Source organism: Bufo gargarizans, chromosome 8 (assembly GCF_014858855.1).
Source record: "Bufo gargarizans isolate SCDJY-AF-19 chromosome 8, ASM1485885v1, whole genome shotgun sequence".
NCBI classification, from domain to species: domain Eukaryota; kingdom Metazoa; phylum Chordata; class Amphibia; order Anura; family Bufonidae; genus Bufo; species Bufo gargarizans.
The window spans coordinates 131255626-131269808 of record NC_058087.1 but is presented as its reverse complement, the minus strand read 5'-3'; the positions used below and the strand labels follow the sequence as shown (position 1 = coordinate 131269808).

General features: G+C 44.5%; 1 protein-coding gene across 2 annotated transcripts; it reads right to left on the bottom strand.

Annotated features, from left to right (window-relative positions):
- Nucleotides 1–2868: 2868 nt before the first annotated feature.
- Nucleotides 2869–13233, bottom strand: MRPL28 (mitochondrial ribosomal protein L28). Of its 2 annotated transcripts, none has more exons than XM_044303512.1 (6): nt 13154–13233; nt 11711–12009; nt 10297–10449; nt 4504–4638; nt 3783–3869; nt 2869–3582 (listed from the first exon to the last, which is right to left on the bottom strand). In XM_044303512.1, the coding sequence occupies exons 2-6, from the start codon at nt 11996–11998 to the stop codon at nt 3484–3486; spliced, it is 762 nt and encodes a 253-aa protein (XP_044159447.1). In that variant the 5' UTR covers nt 11999–12009; nt 13154–13233; the 3' UTR covers nt 2869–3483. The 2 variants fall into 2 exon arrangements, with proteins under 2 accessions (XP_044159447.1, XP_044159448.1); XM_044303513.1 differs by lacking the exon at nt 13154–13233 and adding an exon at nt 13028–13048.
- Nucleotides 13234–14183: the final 950 nt, after the last annotated feature.

Sequence of the window (14183 nt, the reverse complement as noted above, 5' to 3'; positions counted from 1 at the left end):
AGTTTAACATCTGTTGTGGGTAAACTGTTTGCAAATAACACCATATCAGCATGGCTTCATGAGGGATCGGTCATGTCAAACTAATTTAATAAGTTTCTATGAGGAGGGACAGTGGTGAGTCAATGGATGTCGTATATCTGGACTTCTCCAAAGCATTTGCCACTGTACCACATAAAAGGTTAGTATATAAAATGAGAATGCTCGGACTGGGAGAAAACGTCTGTATGTGGGTAAGTAATTGGCTCAATGATAGAAAACAGAGGGTGGTTATTAACGGTACACACTTAGATTGGGTCACTGTCACAGTACCACAGGGGTCAGTATTGGGCCCCATTCTCTTCAATATATTTGTTAATGATCTTGTAGAAGGCTTGCACAGTAAAATAAAAATTTTTGCAGCTGACACTAAACTGTGTAAAGTAATTAACACTGAAGAGGACAGTATACTACTACAGATGGATCTGGATAGATTGGAGGCTTGGGCAGATAAGGTTTTACACTGACAAATGAAAGGTTATGCACATGGGTCATTGTGCCACTATGTGGCCTCCTCATGCTGCCATTTCCACAGTATGTCACTTTGCCACTCATTTTTATCACCATGCCGCTGCCGCTTAAAGGGAACCTGTCACCGGGATTTTGGGTATAGAGCTGAGGACATGGGATGCTAGATGGCCGCTAGCATAACCGCAATACCCAGTCCCTATAAAAAAAAAATTTTGATGAGTCAGGGACAGGACTTCAGGTTAATTTGCATATGTATCAATTATTATTTTTTTTAACAAACAATAAAATGCACAGAGCTACGGGGACTGGATATTGCAGATGTGCTAACGACCATCTAGCAACCCATGTCCTCAGCTCTACACACAAAATACCGGTGACAGGTTCCCTTTAAAAGGCCTTAAACTGATTACCAGGCCCACAATCTAATTAAGGTTTTACACACAAAACCAAATCGATTTTATAGGAACAATTAAGTGAAAACATTCTTTCCTGTATATTTACTTGAATATAAAGTGCAAATGCCGCCAAAAATTACATGGAAGAGGCACTCTGATACAACCTGTATATCACATAAAGGAGGGCCTCATTCACATTGAGTTGCGGGCCTGCAGGTGAGCTGACCCTGTAAAAGATTTTAGGTTTTCGAAACTAAATTCACCTCAATGTAGAATCTTCACTGCATTGAATGTGGGCTCTCCACTGGAGATTCATTTCTTTCATATCTCCTACGGTATATATCTTATTTATTTTTTACTTTTGTGCTTTGCTGATGAATGGCTTTGGGTTACCTTACCAATATATAACTTTACAAGCTACTAACTCTTTCTACTATCCAACTTGCTCGTTTTTCGATGTGTACCTATATTAGTATATAAAATGAGAATGCTCGGACTGGGAGAAAACATCTGTATGTGGGTAAGTAACTGGCTCAATGATAGAAAACAGAGGGTGGTTATTAACGGTACACACTCAGATTGGGTCACTGTCACTAGTGGAGTACCTCAGGGGTCAGTATTGGGCCCTATTCTCTTCAATATATTTATTAATGATCTTGTAGAAGGCTTGCATAGTAAAGTATCAATTTTCGCAGATGACACTAAACTGTGTAAAGTAATTTACACTGAAGAGGACAGTATACTACTACAGAGGGATCTGGACAGATTGGAGGCTTGGGCAGATAAGTGGCAGATGAGGTTTAACACTGATAAATGTAAAGTTATGCACATGGGAAGGAAAAATGCAAGTCACCTGTACATACTAAATGGTAAAACACTCGGTAACACTGACATGGAAAAGGACCTAGGAATTTTAATAAACAGCAAACTAAGCTGCAAAAACCAGTGTCAGGCAGCTGCTGCCAAGGCCAACAAGATAATGGGTTGCATCAGAAGGGGCATAGATTCCCGTGATAAGAACATAGTCCTACCACTTTACAAAATCGCTAGTCAGACCACACATGGAGTACTGTGTACAGTTCTGGGCTCCTGTAAACAAGGCAGACCTAGCAGAGCTGGATAAGGTCCAGAAGAGGGCAACTAAAGTAATAACTGGAATGGGGCAACTACAGTACCCTGAAAGATTATCAAAATTAGGGTTATTCACTTTAGAAAAAAAGACGACTGAGGGGAGATCTAATTAATATGTATAAATATATCAGGGGTCAGTACAGAGATCTATCCCATCAGCTTCTTATCCCCAGGACTGTGACGAGGGGACATCCTCTGCGTCTGGAGGAAAGAAGGTTGGTACACAATCATAGAAAAGGATTCTTTACGGTAAGAGCAGTGAGACTCTGGAACTCTCTGCCTGAGGAGGTGGTGATGGTGAGTACAATAAAGGAATTCAAGAGGGACCTGGACGTATTTCTGGAGCTTAATAATATTACAGGTTATAGCTACTAGAGAGGGGTCGTTGATCCAGGGAGTTATTCTGATTGCTTCTACCTCACAGGGTTTTTTTCTTGCCTTTCTCTGGATCAACTTGCAGGATAACAGGCCGAACTGGATGGACAAATGTCTTTTTTCGGCCTTATGTACTATGTTACCATGTTTACCTTTTCCAAGGTCTATCCTCCTTCCTCCATTCATTTGCCCGCTACCCCCTGATGTCCCTCCTCACCCTCACCTTTTTTCTCTCCTTCTGGTCTTCTCTCTTCTTTACAAGACGCACTGAATTGTAGATTTTTGTAGTTTCTTAATTTTCCTGGTTATTGCATATTGGAATCTTTATTTACATTATCTGTTGACCGATTGTTTATCCAACTTTGGTCTTACTTAATGAAAAGAGTATTTGTGGGGGAAAGAAAAAACACTATTAAATTGCACTCATTTCCCAAAACTGTATAAATAAAAATGTATGGAGTCACATTTGTCAAAAGATATTTTATTTGATTTCCTTAAGTTAAACATACATGAACAGAATGAGCATGCGATTCAAAGTGTAGAAAACTATTTAAAAAAAAAAAAAAAAAGCCTTAGGCTTTTTGTTTTCTTGACTAGATCAATGTATTGCGACTTCTGTTATGTACTGACCAATTAAATTTTTCATGGATTAATAAACCTTAGACCATTTGTACAACACAGAGTAGGTCTCATGCAGACCGTGGTCTGCAAACTGCAGATCCTCAAAATATGGATACTGGCGTGTGCATGCTGCAATTTATAGATATGCCCATTCTTGTCTGCACAATGGACTAGAGTAGGACATGTTTTATAATTTGAGGAACAGCCACATGAATGTGGACAGCACACAGATGAGATCCATGCGGTCTGCATTTTTTTGCGGTTCATAAAAATGAATGATGTATGCAGAGGTTTATGGACGTTCTCCAGTAGGAATCATGGGGGTAGACCTTGTACTGGACTTCCTGAGGAGCACTTCAGTCAAAGACTTTTCAGCCTTAAATGTCTGTTCATACACAACAGAAAGAAGTGACTGTATGGCAGAGTTTGGGATTAGTGTCCAGTGAATACATTCTTAGGATTTGGTCTGTACTGCTGCCAATTCTTCTAGTTTCTGAGCTGATAGTTTCTGAACAAGCTCCTCTACTGCAATTTTAAACACAGGAGTGGGGTCCTAAAACACAAAGATAAATGGAAGGACAAAAGGACACTTGATAAACTTGCTTCCAATGAGAAGAAGATTAATGAGGAAATGTTTATATAGGAATAGGCTAAGAGCTAAACAGAAGATGACCGACATTACAACATAGTATATAGTGATATAGATAGATAGAGATATATATTTATTTTTTGTCACCTTTCATGGACACGCACCTTTTTTTCTAAAAGTCTTTGTTTTTCTACAGCTTCTTCTAAGCTTAACCCAACCCATTCCGCTTCCTCCAGTGGGATTTCAAACTCCTAGCAAAGTAACCACATAGAATGGAAAAGTTAATTAAAAACTGTTTTAGGCTAATTTCACACTCGCGTTTTGTGCAGATCCATCATGGACGGATTAGTTCACATAATACAACCGTCTGCATTCGCTCAGAACGGATCCGTTTGTATTATCTTTAACATAGCCATGACAGACCTGTCTTGAACACCATTGAAGGTCTATGGAGGACGGATCAGTTTTCTATTGTGCCAGTGAAAACTAATCTCTCCCCATTGACTTACATTGCGTGCCAGGACGGATCCGTTTGGCTCAGTTTCCACAGACGGACCGGAATGGAAACTGAACTGATGCATTCTGAGCAGATCCCTTTCCGTTCAGAATGCAAACTGATCCGTTTTGGACCGCTTGTGAGAGCCCTGAACGGATCTCACAAACAGAAAGCCCCAAAAAATAAAATAAAATGCTGCTTCCATTCTTGGCTGTAGCATTGACTGGAATATGGTTGCCATATGCACAGCACTGTTTATACTGATATATTTGTACTAATCCGGCATGAAACTAAGTGGATCCAAAAATCTGGTAGGTAGGAAACACTAAGTGACAGACACCTATGCCAAGTATGATCAATCTTATTAGTTGAAAGAGTAGAATGCAAACCTTGTACTTGTTGTAAATCTGTTCTCTCTTTACTGGATCATTGGGGTGAAGACCTGGATCCTTCTTTGCCAGGCGCATTTGCATTGCCCTTTTCAATTCCATTCCCAGCTTTGAGTGCAAATCCCTCTGTGGGGTCTAGAATACATGGATATTAGTAGAGATATAATAAACGCTTAATAACATGGTCTGGCTTCAAAGAGTACCTGTCACCACAAAATACACTGCAATCTGCAGGCACCGTGTTATAGAGCAGGAGGAGAGGAGCAGATTGATATAGGGTTGTCGTGGGTATCGAAATATTGATACCCAGTCGATACGATACCGGGATTTGACAAAAAAAAACAAAAAAAAAAAAAAAAAAAAAAAAACACCCACACACAATACTAGGCTGCCCTACTGCACAGCCTAGCATCCGAGAACATGCATGAAGCGCATTGCTGTCAGCAGCACATGGGAGAAGGAGTCACTCTCTCCCTCCTCCCTGTGCCACCGCTGCTGTCAATAAGAAGAGAGGGGTGGGCACACTGCGCCACACTGGGTCCAAACATTGTAAACTAATTATCGGGATATGTAGAGCGGCTCCCAGGGATCTCACTGGACTTATTCCTGGTGGCCGCTCCATTTGCCCGCTGTAGCCCCCAGTATATTCTCCCGTTCTGTATGCTAATTGCTAGCATCGGAGATGACTGCCCTTTTTCTTAATGGGATTATCCTTCTCTCTGGCTGTAGCACCGTCCAATCAAAGCGTCAGGGAGAGAAAAAAAATATAAATAAAAAAAATTATTCACCTTCTCCCTGGCTGTGATGCTGTGCGCCTTGATTGGACAGTGCTACAGCCAGAGAAAAGGAGACGCACATTGAGAAAAAGGGCAGTCTCCTCCCAATTGCTCCGATGCTAGCAATTAGCATACAGAGCGGGAGAATATACCGGGGGCCATAGCGGGCAAGGAATAATAGTAAATGCAGTGAGATCCCTGGGCGCCGCTCTACATATCCTGATAGTTAGTTTACAATGTTTGGCCCCATGAAAGGTCCTCTTTAACCTTTAAAAAGGGAGGCGCATGCTGGCAGCAGAATCACATAGCTGGCAACCTGCCTCTGACAGGGAGCTGCGATCAGCGGCAGTTAACCCCTCCTGCATTAAAGGTCAATTATCATTGGTGGTGCAGTGCGCCCGCCTCCTCAACCCCCCCACAGTATTAAAAACATTGGTGGTAGTGGCCACAGGGTGCCCTCCCCTCCTCTATTGGTGGCAGTTCTGATCGGAGCCCCAGCAGTGTAATCCTGAGGCTCTGATCGGTTACCATGGCAGCCAGGATGCTACTGAAGCCCTGGCTGCCATGGTAATCTCCCTGCTGCTGTGTGAACTATGCCCAGGGCAGCAGGGAGAGTGTAAAGTCCTATTCACCCTGATATTCCATTAGGGTGAATAGGAGAAGGAATGAAAAGATCTCAGGTTCTAGCCCCTAAGGGGGCTAAAAGTTTTTTATTTTTTTTTATTTAATAAGTAATATTAAGTATAAATCACCCCCTTTTCCAATTTTACATATAAAATACATAAACAATAAATAAACATATCACATATTACCACGTCCAATTTTTTTAAAAAAAATATTAAAACTAAAAAAGTTTTTTATTGCAATAATTTTTTTTATGGTTACTGGCCCGTTATTGGTGGGCACTATAGGGGCATCTACTGAGGCCACAAAGAAAGGGTATTTTATACTTGCAAATTGTGGGGGACACGGAGGGCATCTACTGGGGCATTTTATACTGTTACATTATGGGGGGCACTAGGAGGGAGGGGGGAGAGGAGCACTATGGCGGCATTTACTGGGGGCACTATATAGGGGTATTTTATACTGGCACATTATGGGGGACATTAGCTCAACTTGGGGCATTGCAAGGGGGTATTTTTTGCATTGTCACATTATAAGGAGAATAATTTCTACTGCGGGGGCATTATGGTGGGCTTTATTACTCCCCCATGGTATGACCCCCTAGTAGCAGCACCAGCCTCTCCCTGCTCTGCTATCCCTCTGCCCCTTCTCCAAATCCTTATTATGAAATCTTTCTCATTAGGATGAAACAGAACATCAGCTCCGCCGAGCCCCCGGCCAAAGTGTGGAAGTGGCGTCCCAGATCCCCAAGGGCCAAGCCAAGTAACTAAGTTTTCATGTGAAATATGTTTATGTTATACACATATAGAATACACTGTGCCACACAATGTACAGTATACCGCTACACTGTGCCACACAATATACAATATATCGCTACACTGTGTAGTCTGTTCTATAAGCACCCTTGTTCTGTGGCGGCGGACAGAAAATAATCTGGAAGTGCCCCTCCCGAGACCAGGCTCTGGATCCGCCTTTGGACCGCTCACAGGAGTGTACATTTCTTCTAAACTGTAATCCGTAACCTCTGACCTGCAGAAATCAGCACTCGCTCGGTAACAACTAACAGGCAGTGCCTGCAGGCTGTAGCCTGGCCCTGTTACCGAAGCTAGCCCAGTGGTGTAAGGTTAAGGTACTGGAAGAGATGAGCGGCCGCTGAATCCGGATTTAAAGTTAAAGTTACTGCAGTTTAGAAATGTCAAATGTACACTCCTGTGAGTGGCGGGGAGGGAGATCTGTGGAGGACACATAGCATAAGATGCTATATACGGTATGTGTCATCCACAGATCCACTTGTGAGCAGCCCTTAGTGGGAAGGGGGTGGGGGGGGGGGAGAATTAACAGCGATTGCTAACCTTCTAGAAGTTGTATACAGGGAATCCTATCAGTCACCGATAACACCTCCCCGTGTGGTGGGGGAGAGCTGTTCTGTGGGTTGAATTAAAGTAGCACTCCCACAAAAAAGTTTCTTTTATGACCTGTTAGAAAGGGACATGATTTAAACTGTAGTGATGGCAATTTTTATACCAGTGATTGTATTTGTGACCTATCCCCTCCGTTCTGATCCTCAGCTGTGTCATGTGACCAGCAATAAAACTTTCCAAATAACACAGCATATTATGTGTGGAAGCCAGATCTCTATGTATTGTCTCGGGAGCTTCAATGTTAGTCTCATATTAATAAATAAATAAATAAATAAATAAATAGAGAAGTAAATGACGTCCTGTCCTGTGTCAGTTGGAGATCAGAGTGCTGGTCACATGACACAGCTGAGGATCAGAAGAGAGGTTATAACTCACAAATACAGTCACTGGTAAGAAGATTACCTTCATTACAGTTTACATCATGTAGCTTTCTAACAGGTCAGAGAACTAACTTTTTTGGAGTGTTTCTTTAACAGAAAAAGTATAAATTAAAAGTGTTACTGAATCTTTAAGGGGGGGGGGGGAGGTGATTCAGCTATGCCTATTTTTTTATTGTTTACTTTTATACTGCGGAAAGGTGGCGATTTGAATTTATATACTTTTATCATTAAAAAAAAATATATATAAAAAATGTATTACCCCCCCACCAGGGCCTACTAGTTAGCAAGAGGATTTAAGACACTGTTGAATAGAAAATCCTGTACAGGTGAAACGCGAAAAATTAGAATATCGTGCAAAAGTTCATCTATTTCAGTAATGCAACTTAAAAAGGAGTTGAATTACTGCAGTGCTTCTCAATTATTTTCTGTCATGCACCCCCCTAGGAAGAAGAAAACATTTCGCGCCCCCTGCGCAACTGTAAATAGTATGGTGGGGATCTGTGGATGACGGACACTTATGGGGGGGGGATCTGTGGCTGGCACTGTTACAGGGGATCTGTGGCTGGCACTGTTATATATGTGCCATTCACATATTCCCCCCCACCCCATAACAGTGCCATCCACAGTTCCCCCCAGCCCATAACAGTGCCATCCACAGTTCCCCCCCCAGCCCATAACAGTGCCATCCACAGACCTCCACCCCCTAACTGTGCCATCCACAGATTCCGTGTGCCCGCCGCCGTTTAAAGTTATTAAACATGCCCCCTCACTCCTAATAGTACCGTATATCCGAATTTCATCTGTATAATGCCGGCAGGCGGGCCGGGCGGCCGGCGCGTCCCTCAGTGACGTCACTTGTCTGTGCCGCCTGCTTCATTCATAAAGCAGGCGGCGCAGGCACATGACATCACTGAGGGAAGAAATTCGGATATACGGTACTATTAGGAGTGAGGGGGGCATGTTTAATAACTTAATTCAATAATACATTTTAAATTAGTATACCGGAGGGAGTAGTGGGGCGGGGCTATAGTACAGTGACCGCACCGCCCCACCGCTATTGCCGGCCCCCAGCTCCTCCTCCCAGTCCCTCCCCTGGCCCCCGCTCCGTACATCAGAGGCCGGCGCCTGCGACGGCCTCTGATCAGAGGAAGGGAGATGAGCGCTTCCACAATGGAAGCGCTCATCTCCCTGCCGCATATTACACTGCGAGCTGTCGGCCGCCCGGCGCCCAGCCCGCACACCCCAAAGGCCGGCCCTGAACGAGCCCCCCTTTACGGAGCCTGGCGCCCCCCCTGGGGGGCACGCTCCACTATTTGAGAAGCACTGAATTACTGCAACTTAAAATTAGAAGATTGTGAAACGGTTCAATATTCTAGGCTCAAAGTGTCACACACTAGTCAGCTAACTAATCCATACCCCCTGAGCAAAGGGTACCTGAGATTGTGACTTTGGGGTTTCATAAGCTGTAAGCCATAATCATCCAAATTCTAACAAATAAAGGCTTGAAATATCTCGCTGTGCATGTAATGAGTCTATATGTTAGTTTCACCTTTTAAGTTGCATTACAGAAATAAATTAACTTTGCATGATATTCTAATTTTTCGAGTTTCACCTGTATATTCCAAAGTTTTGCTGCCACCTTCAGGCCTACAATGGAATATCACACAGTGTACAGGTTCTGCATGCACATCCCGCAGCAGAGCCACACCGTGTACGGGCTCTGCATGCAGATATTGCAGCTGAATAACACCGTGTACAGGCTGTGCATGTACATCCTATAGCCGAGTCACACCGTGTATGGGCTGCGCATGTACATCCTATAGCCGAGTCACACCGTGTACGGGCTGCGCATGTACATCCTATAGCCGAGTCACACCGTGTACGGGCTGCGCATGCACATCCTATAGCTGAGTCACACCGTGTACGGGCTGCGCATGCACATCCTATAGCTGAGTCACACCGTGTACGGGCTGCGCATGCACATCCTATAGCTGAGTCACACCGTGTACGGGCTGCGCATGCACATCCTATAGCTGAGTCACACCGTGTACGGGCTGCGCATGCACATCCTATAGCTGAGTCACACCGTGTACGGGCTGCGCATGCACATCCTATAGCTGAGTCACACCGTGTACGGGCTGTGCATGCACATCCTATAGCTGAGTCACACGTGTACAGGCTGTGCATGCACATCCTATAGCTGAGTCACACCGTGTACGGGCTGTGCATGCACATCCTATAGCTGAGTCACACCGTGTACGGGCTGCGCATGCACATCCTATAGCTGAGTCACACCGTGTACAGGCTGTGCATGCACATCCTATAGCTGAGTCACACGTGTACAGGCTGTGCATGCACATCCTATAGCTGAGTCACACCGTGTACGGGCTGTGCATGCACATCCTATAGCTGAGTCACACGTGTACAGGCTGTGCATGCAGAAACCAAATTCAGTTTCCCAGAGTCTTCTCTCCCTGGACATCATCTGTTCAGGGAGAGTCACAAGCTCCCCATAAACATTAGATTTTCGGCCCTCTCCAGCCAACAAAACTCTAATGTGAACAGGGGCCTTTACTCAGCACCGCTACTCACCTGTAGGATATAGAAATCAAAACCATAAGCAGCATCAATAAGATCCAGAGTCCTTATTGTAACAGTGATGGGAAAGGTTTTGTCCAGAATCTCACTGTACAGCTGCCGGGTAAAGAGCTGAGGCCTCCACAGTTTCTTTACTCTTGCAGAAAGCTGTAAAATACGGAAACATATGGAGAAACAGGAAAACTTTACAATTGTGTTACTTGTCTCCTCGCTGTAGACCCTGCCCTGGTAACACTTACCAAAGTGGCTGGTTAACTGCTTATGGACCGACCAGATTTATGAAAGCGCCTAAAAGAAAAGCTGTCTTTTTTTTTACCCATAGCAACCAATCTCAACACAGCTTTCATTTTTCAAAAGCAAACTCTGAAATGAAAGCTGTGCTGTGATTGGTTGCTTCTCCACAGACTTTAAACATCCGGGGGCCTATGCTCATCTCTGCTTGGAGTCTATGTAGAGTTAGCGGCTGAACACTAATAATACGGCTGTAAGGGTGGGGATCCTGCTCTCAGTGACAGTACCGATACCCAGAGAGTATTTAATTATTTTTTATTTAACTATTTTTATTGTTTTTTTATGCAAATAAACATCCCCACAAGAGGCAGTATTAAAAGGTAGTTACAAATGGAGAGCATAATGATGCATACAAAACATAACTTACAATAAACCAGTAAGGCATGGATGGATATGGACACTAATCAGAGGACTTTCCCGTCCCTGCCTTCTCCATCGCTGTATACACAGATCAGCTCATTTGTAAAATCACTGGGGGCTGCACCCCCCTGTAACTGGGGCTAATAGGTCACAGGAGAAATCAGCTATAGAAAAGGAAGGTTTAAATGTTCTCTAAAAAGGTCTTGCGGGGGGCACAAAGTGTAAATTAAAAGACAACCCTTATGAAAAGGGCACATCATGTAAAAAAAAAAAAAATATTAATGTGAGAACAGAATGTTTAAAGATTTTTCTCAGTATAAAAAAATATAAAAATGTATTATTTTTTTTTTTTTACAGGAAATAAAAATGACAAAACTAACGCCCCATGTATCACCGAAAATTCTTGTGGTCAGGAAGAGAGGTAAATGGCTCGTCTTGAACTGGTTATAGAGATTATATCACCATGACAACCTTTTATTCATTTTATTTTTTTTATAAAAACCTCTTTAGCGATCAGATTTTTTTGTTTTTGCCCACTGTGAGGTAAATGTCATATTACATGGCACATACGCCAATATATGGGCAACCATTTACTACATGGCCAGGCATCAGAGTGGGAGTCGTTCACTCCAGCCAGAAGATGGGCTTCCCTCGTGGATGTGGAGGCTATTCCCCCACCAACATCTGCATCACAAATAGACAAGATGGACCTTACAGGTCAGGGATGACGAGTGATGTGAACGTGCAATGTCCTCACCTTATCATTATTTGCGTATCGATAGCCAGAAATCCAGCCTTCTCCACCCCACAATCCTTCATCAGCCTCAGGAGGAAAGTAGGGCAGCACTGGCACATCTTGAACACGCTCTCGTTGCCCTGTCTTTGGGTTTAGCCTGTACTTCATGCCATGTGGCTTCCAATGTACCGGCGTGGGCTTCTCTGTATCATTCAGAGACTTCAGGTAATGGGCAGGCAGGCGAGCATAGATACCTTCCTTCAGCTTCAGGGACTTCCAGATGGCAGGTGGGTGCTTGTGGAGGGGCATCACTGGTGAGACTACAGAGATCGGTTATATAGTTCAAGAAAGAGCAAAAGAGCAGCACTCCTCTAGCGGGACATAGTGGTGCAGGCAGATAACTTATACAAACAGCACTTTAGAGAAAGAAGACCCCGCCATACATCAAAATATACTCCGATACGGTAATTTATGTCAAACGAAATGACACGCGAGAAGTAGTAAGTCTCGCATTATTTCCTGAAACTTAAGAAAGACCTCCGCATAGGTCATATATTTTAAAGTAGGACAGAACTGCTATTCTTAAAAGGGTAATCCAACCCCTATAATGCCTGGGCCCCTCACACAGATTATACCTACTCTCCGGCACACAAGCCAATCCTGATGCCCGCATCTCCCCATCGTACGGACAAAAGATCTGGGGAAGGGGGGGGGGGGGGACGACGACGACTTGGCAGCCAATAGCAGGCATGGGGTGACGCTAGGGAGGCTCATTCCCATTGCAGCCTGCTATTGGCTGCCCCCATACGTTTTGATCCGAGTGATGGGAGATGTAGCAGCTGCCACGCGGGCTTTGTGAGCGGCCCATACATTGGGGGGGAGCAGGCATTATAGTGGTTAGATAAACCTTTTAACATAGTTCAAAAAAAAAATATAATAATTCAGACACAGCAACCCCGAACCCAATTCACTGAACCCTAGTGACATCACCACGTGCCCCTAGCATGATTGCGTGATGTCACGAGCGCAGGTCCTTCACAATATAGAGAGGAGCGAATGCCTCTGCGTGTGTAAGTGGGTGAGGTAATTTTTTTTAACCCCTAAAAGGCCATATTGCAACAGTTTTAAACAGCCATTAGACAGGCGCACTTCTATCTAAGCAGCCGTTAAAAGTGGTCTCATGGATTTCAATGGGCTCCACCTGACAGTGAAAATGGAATGTCCTCTTTTTTGACAGCCACTACTCACTGCACATGTGAATAGCCCCATAGACTGCAATGGTTCTGCATGTGAACACAGCCCTAGATGTGTAAAACAGTAAATGTGTGTGCAGGGCACCTGTGTAGAAGGGGCGCTGGCTGATTTACCCCATATTACCCCACACACAGGAAGAAGGGGCTTCACAAGTAACTATCACACTACATCGCGATATCTGCCCTGTCGCGGTTGTCCACGATCACATACCTGCTTGTCGCTCTGCTAATGACAGGACAAGGACACCAGCCCGCGCTCACCGCCGCTTCTGTCGCAGTCTTATGACCTAGAAGCGTGCTCTAGAAATCACGTGGTTTGGAGCAATGCGTTGCCTTCCAGCGCCCCCTCGTGGCCGAGAGCGGTGTTACAGACAATGAACACCAGAGCGGGTCCTGTTCACTTCTATGGGGACGTTAAATGCTACAAAAGAAATGTGTATATAGTACTTGTACAATGCTGGAGCGATGAACCACACGCTTTAAAGAGGTTTTCAGGAAATAATGAATTCTTATCGCTCCCCTTGATGCCCACACACAGTAATTATTCCCCTTTGGTGCCAGCACATAGTAGTAATCCCCACTCAGTGCCGCCTTCATAGTAGTAATGCCCAAATATGTGCCCCCTCATAACAGCTATTCAGTTGATATGCCAATATATGCTCCCTCCACAGTAGATATGCCAAGGTGTGCCCCCTCAGAGTAGTTATGCCCACATGTGCCCCCGCAGAGTGGTTATGCCCAGTTGTGCACCCTTCATATTAGTTATGCCCACATGTGCCCCCTTTACAGGAAGAAACAAAAACAGTAACTAGTCACCTAGAACCTCCGATGCCGGCGCTCCCCGGCAGCTGCACAATGCGGTCACACATGGTACTTGCAGTGTAGGAGCACAGACTCAATGTGTGACCGTATGGTACTGCTGCTGGGGGTGCCTGCATCTGAGAGGAATGGTGAAGCAGAGAGAGGACGGCTCCCTGCTTCACCATTACAATCAGCTGAAAACGAGACATTCCTTGGCCGTTCCGGGACTGCGTGACAGCCACTGAAATCCGGGACTGTCCCATCAGATCTGGGATGGGTGGGAGGTATGCTGCTGTTCCATTCAGTCCTCTGCTGTGTCCATGCCCTGGTTCTCGCAGTGTTCATCCGGCTTTGTGGGCATGGTCACATGCTCCTGTTCCACAAATGCATTCTTATTAGAGTTGAGCGAACCTGAACTGTAAAGTTCTGGTTCGTAACGA

Bases quoted from the DNA above. Each gene is read 5' to 3' on its own strand.
- MRPL28 (XM_044303512.1), bottom strand. From the start codon at position 11,998: ATGCCCCTCCACAAGCACCCACCTGCCATCTGGAAGTCCCTGAAGCTG. The intron at 4,639-10,296 runs GTGAGTAGCGGT...CATGTATTCTAG, and splicing joins TTGATTTCTATATCCTACAG to ACCCCACAGAGGGATTTGCA. The intron at 3,583-3,782 runs GTGCGTGTCCAT...TTTGTGTTTTAG, and splicing joins AAAGACTTTTAGAAAAAAAG to GACCCCACTCCTGTGTTTAA.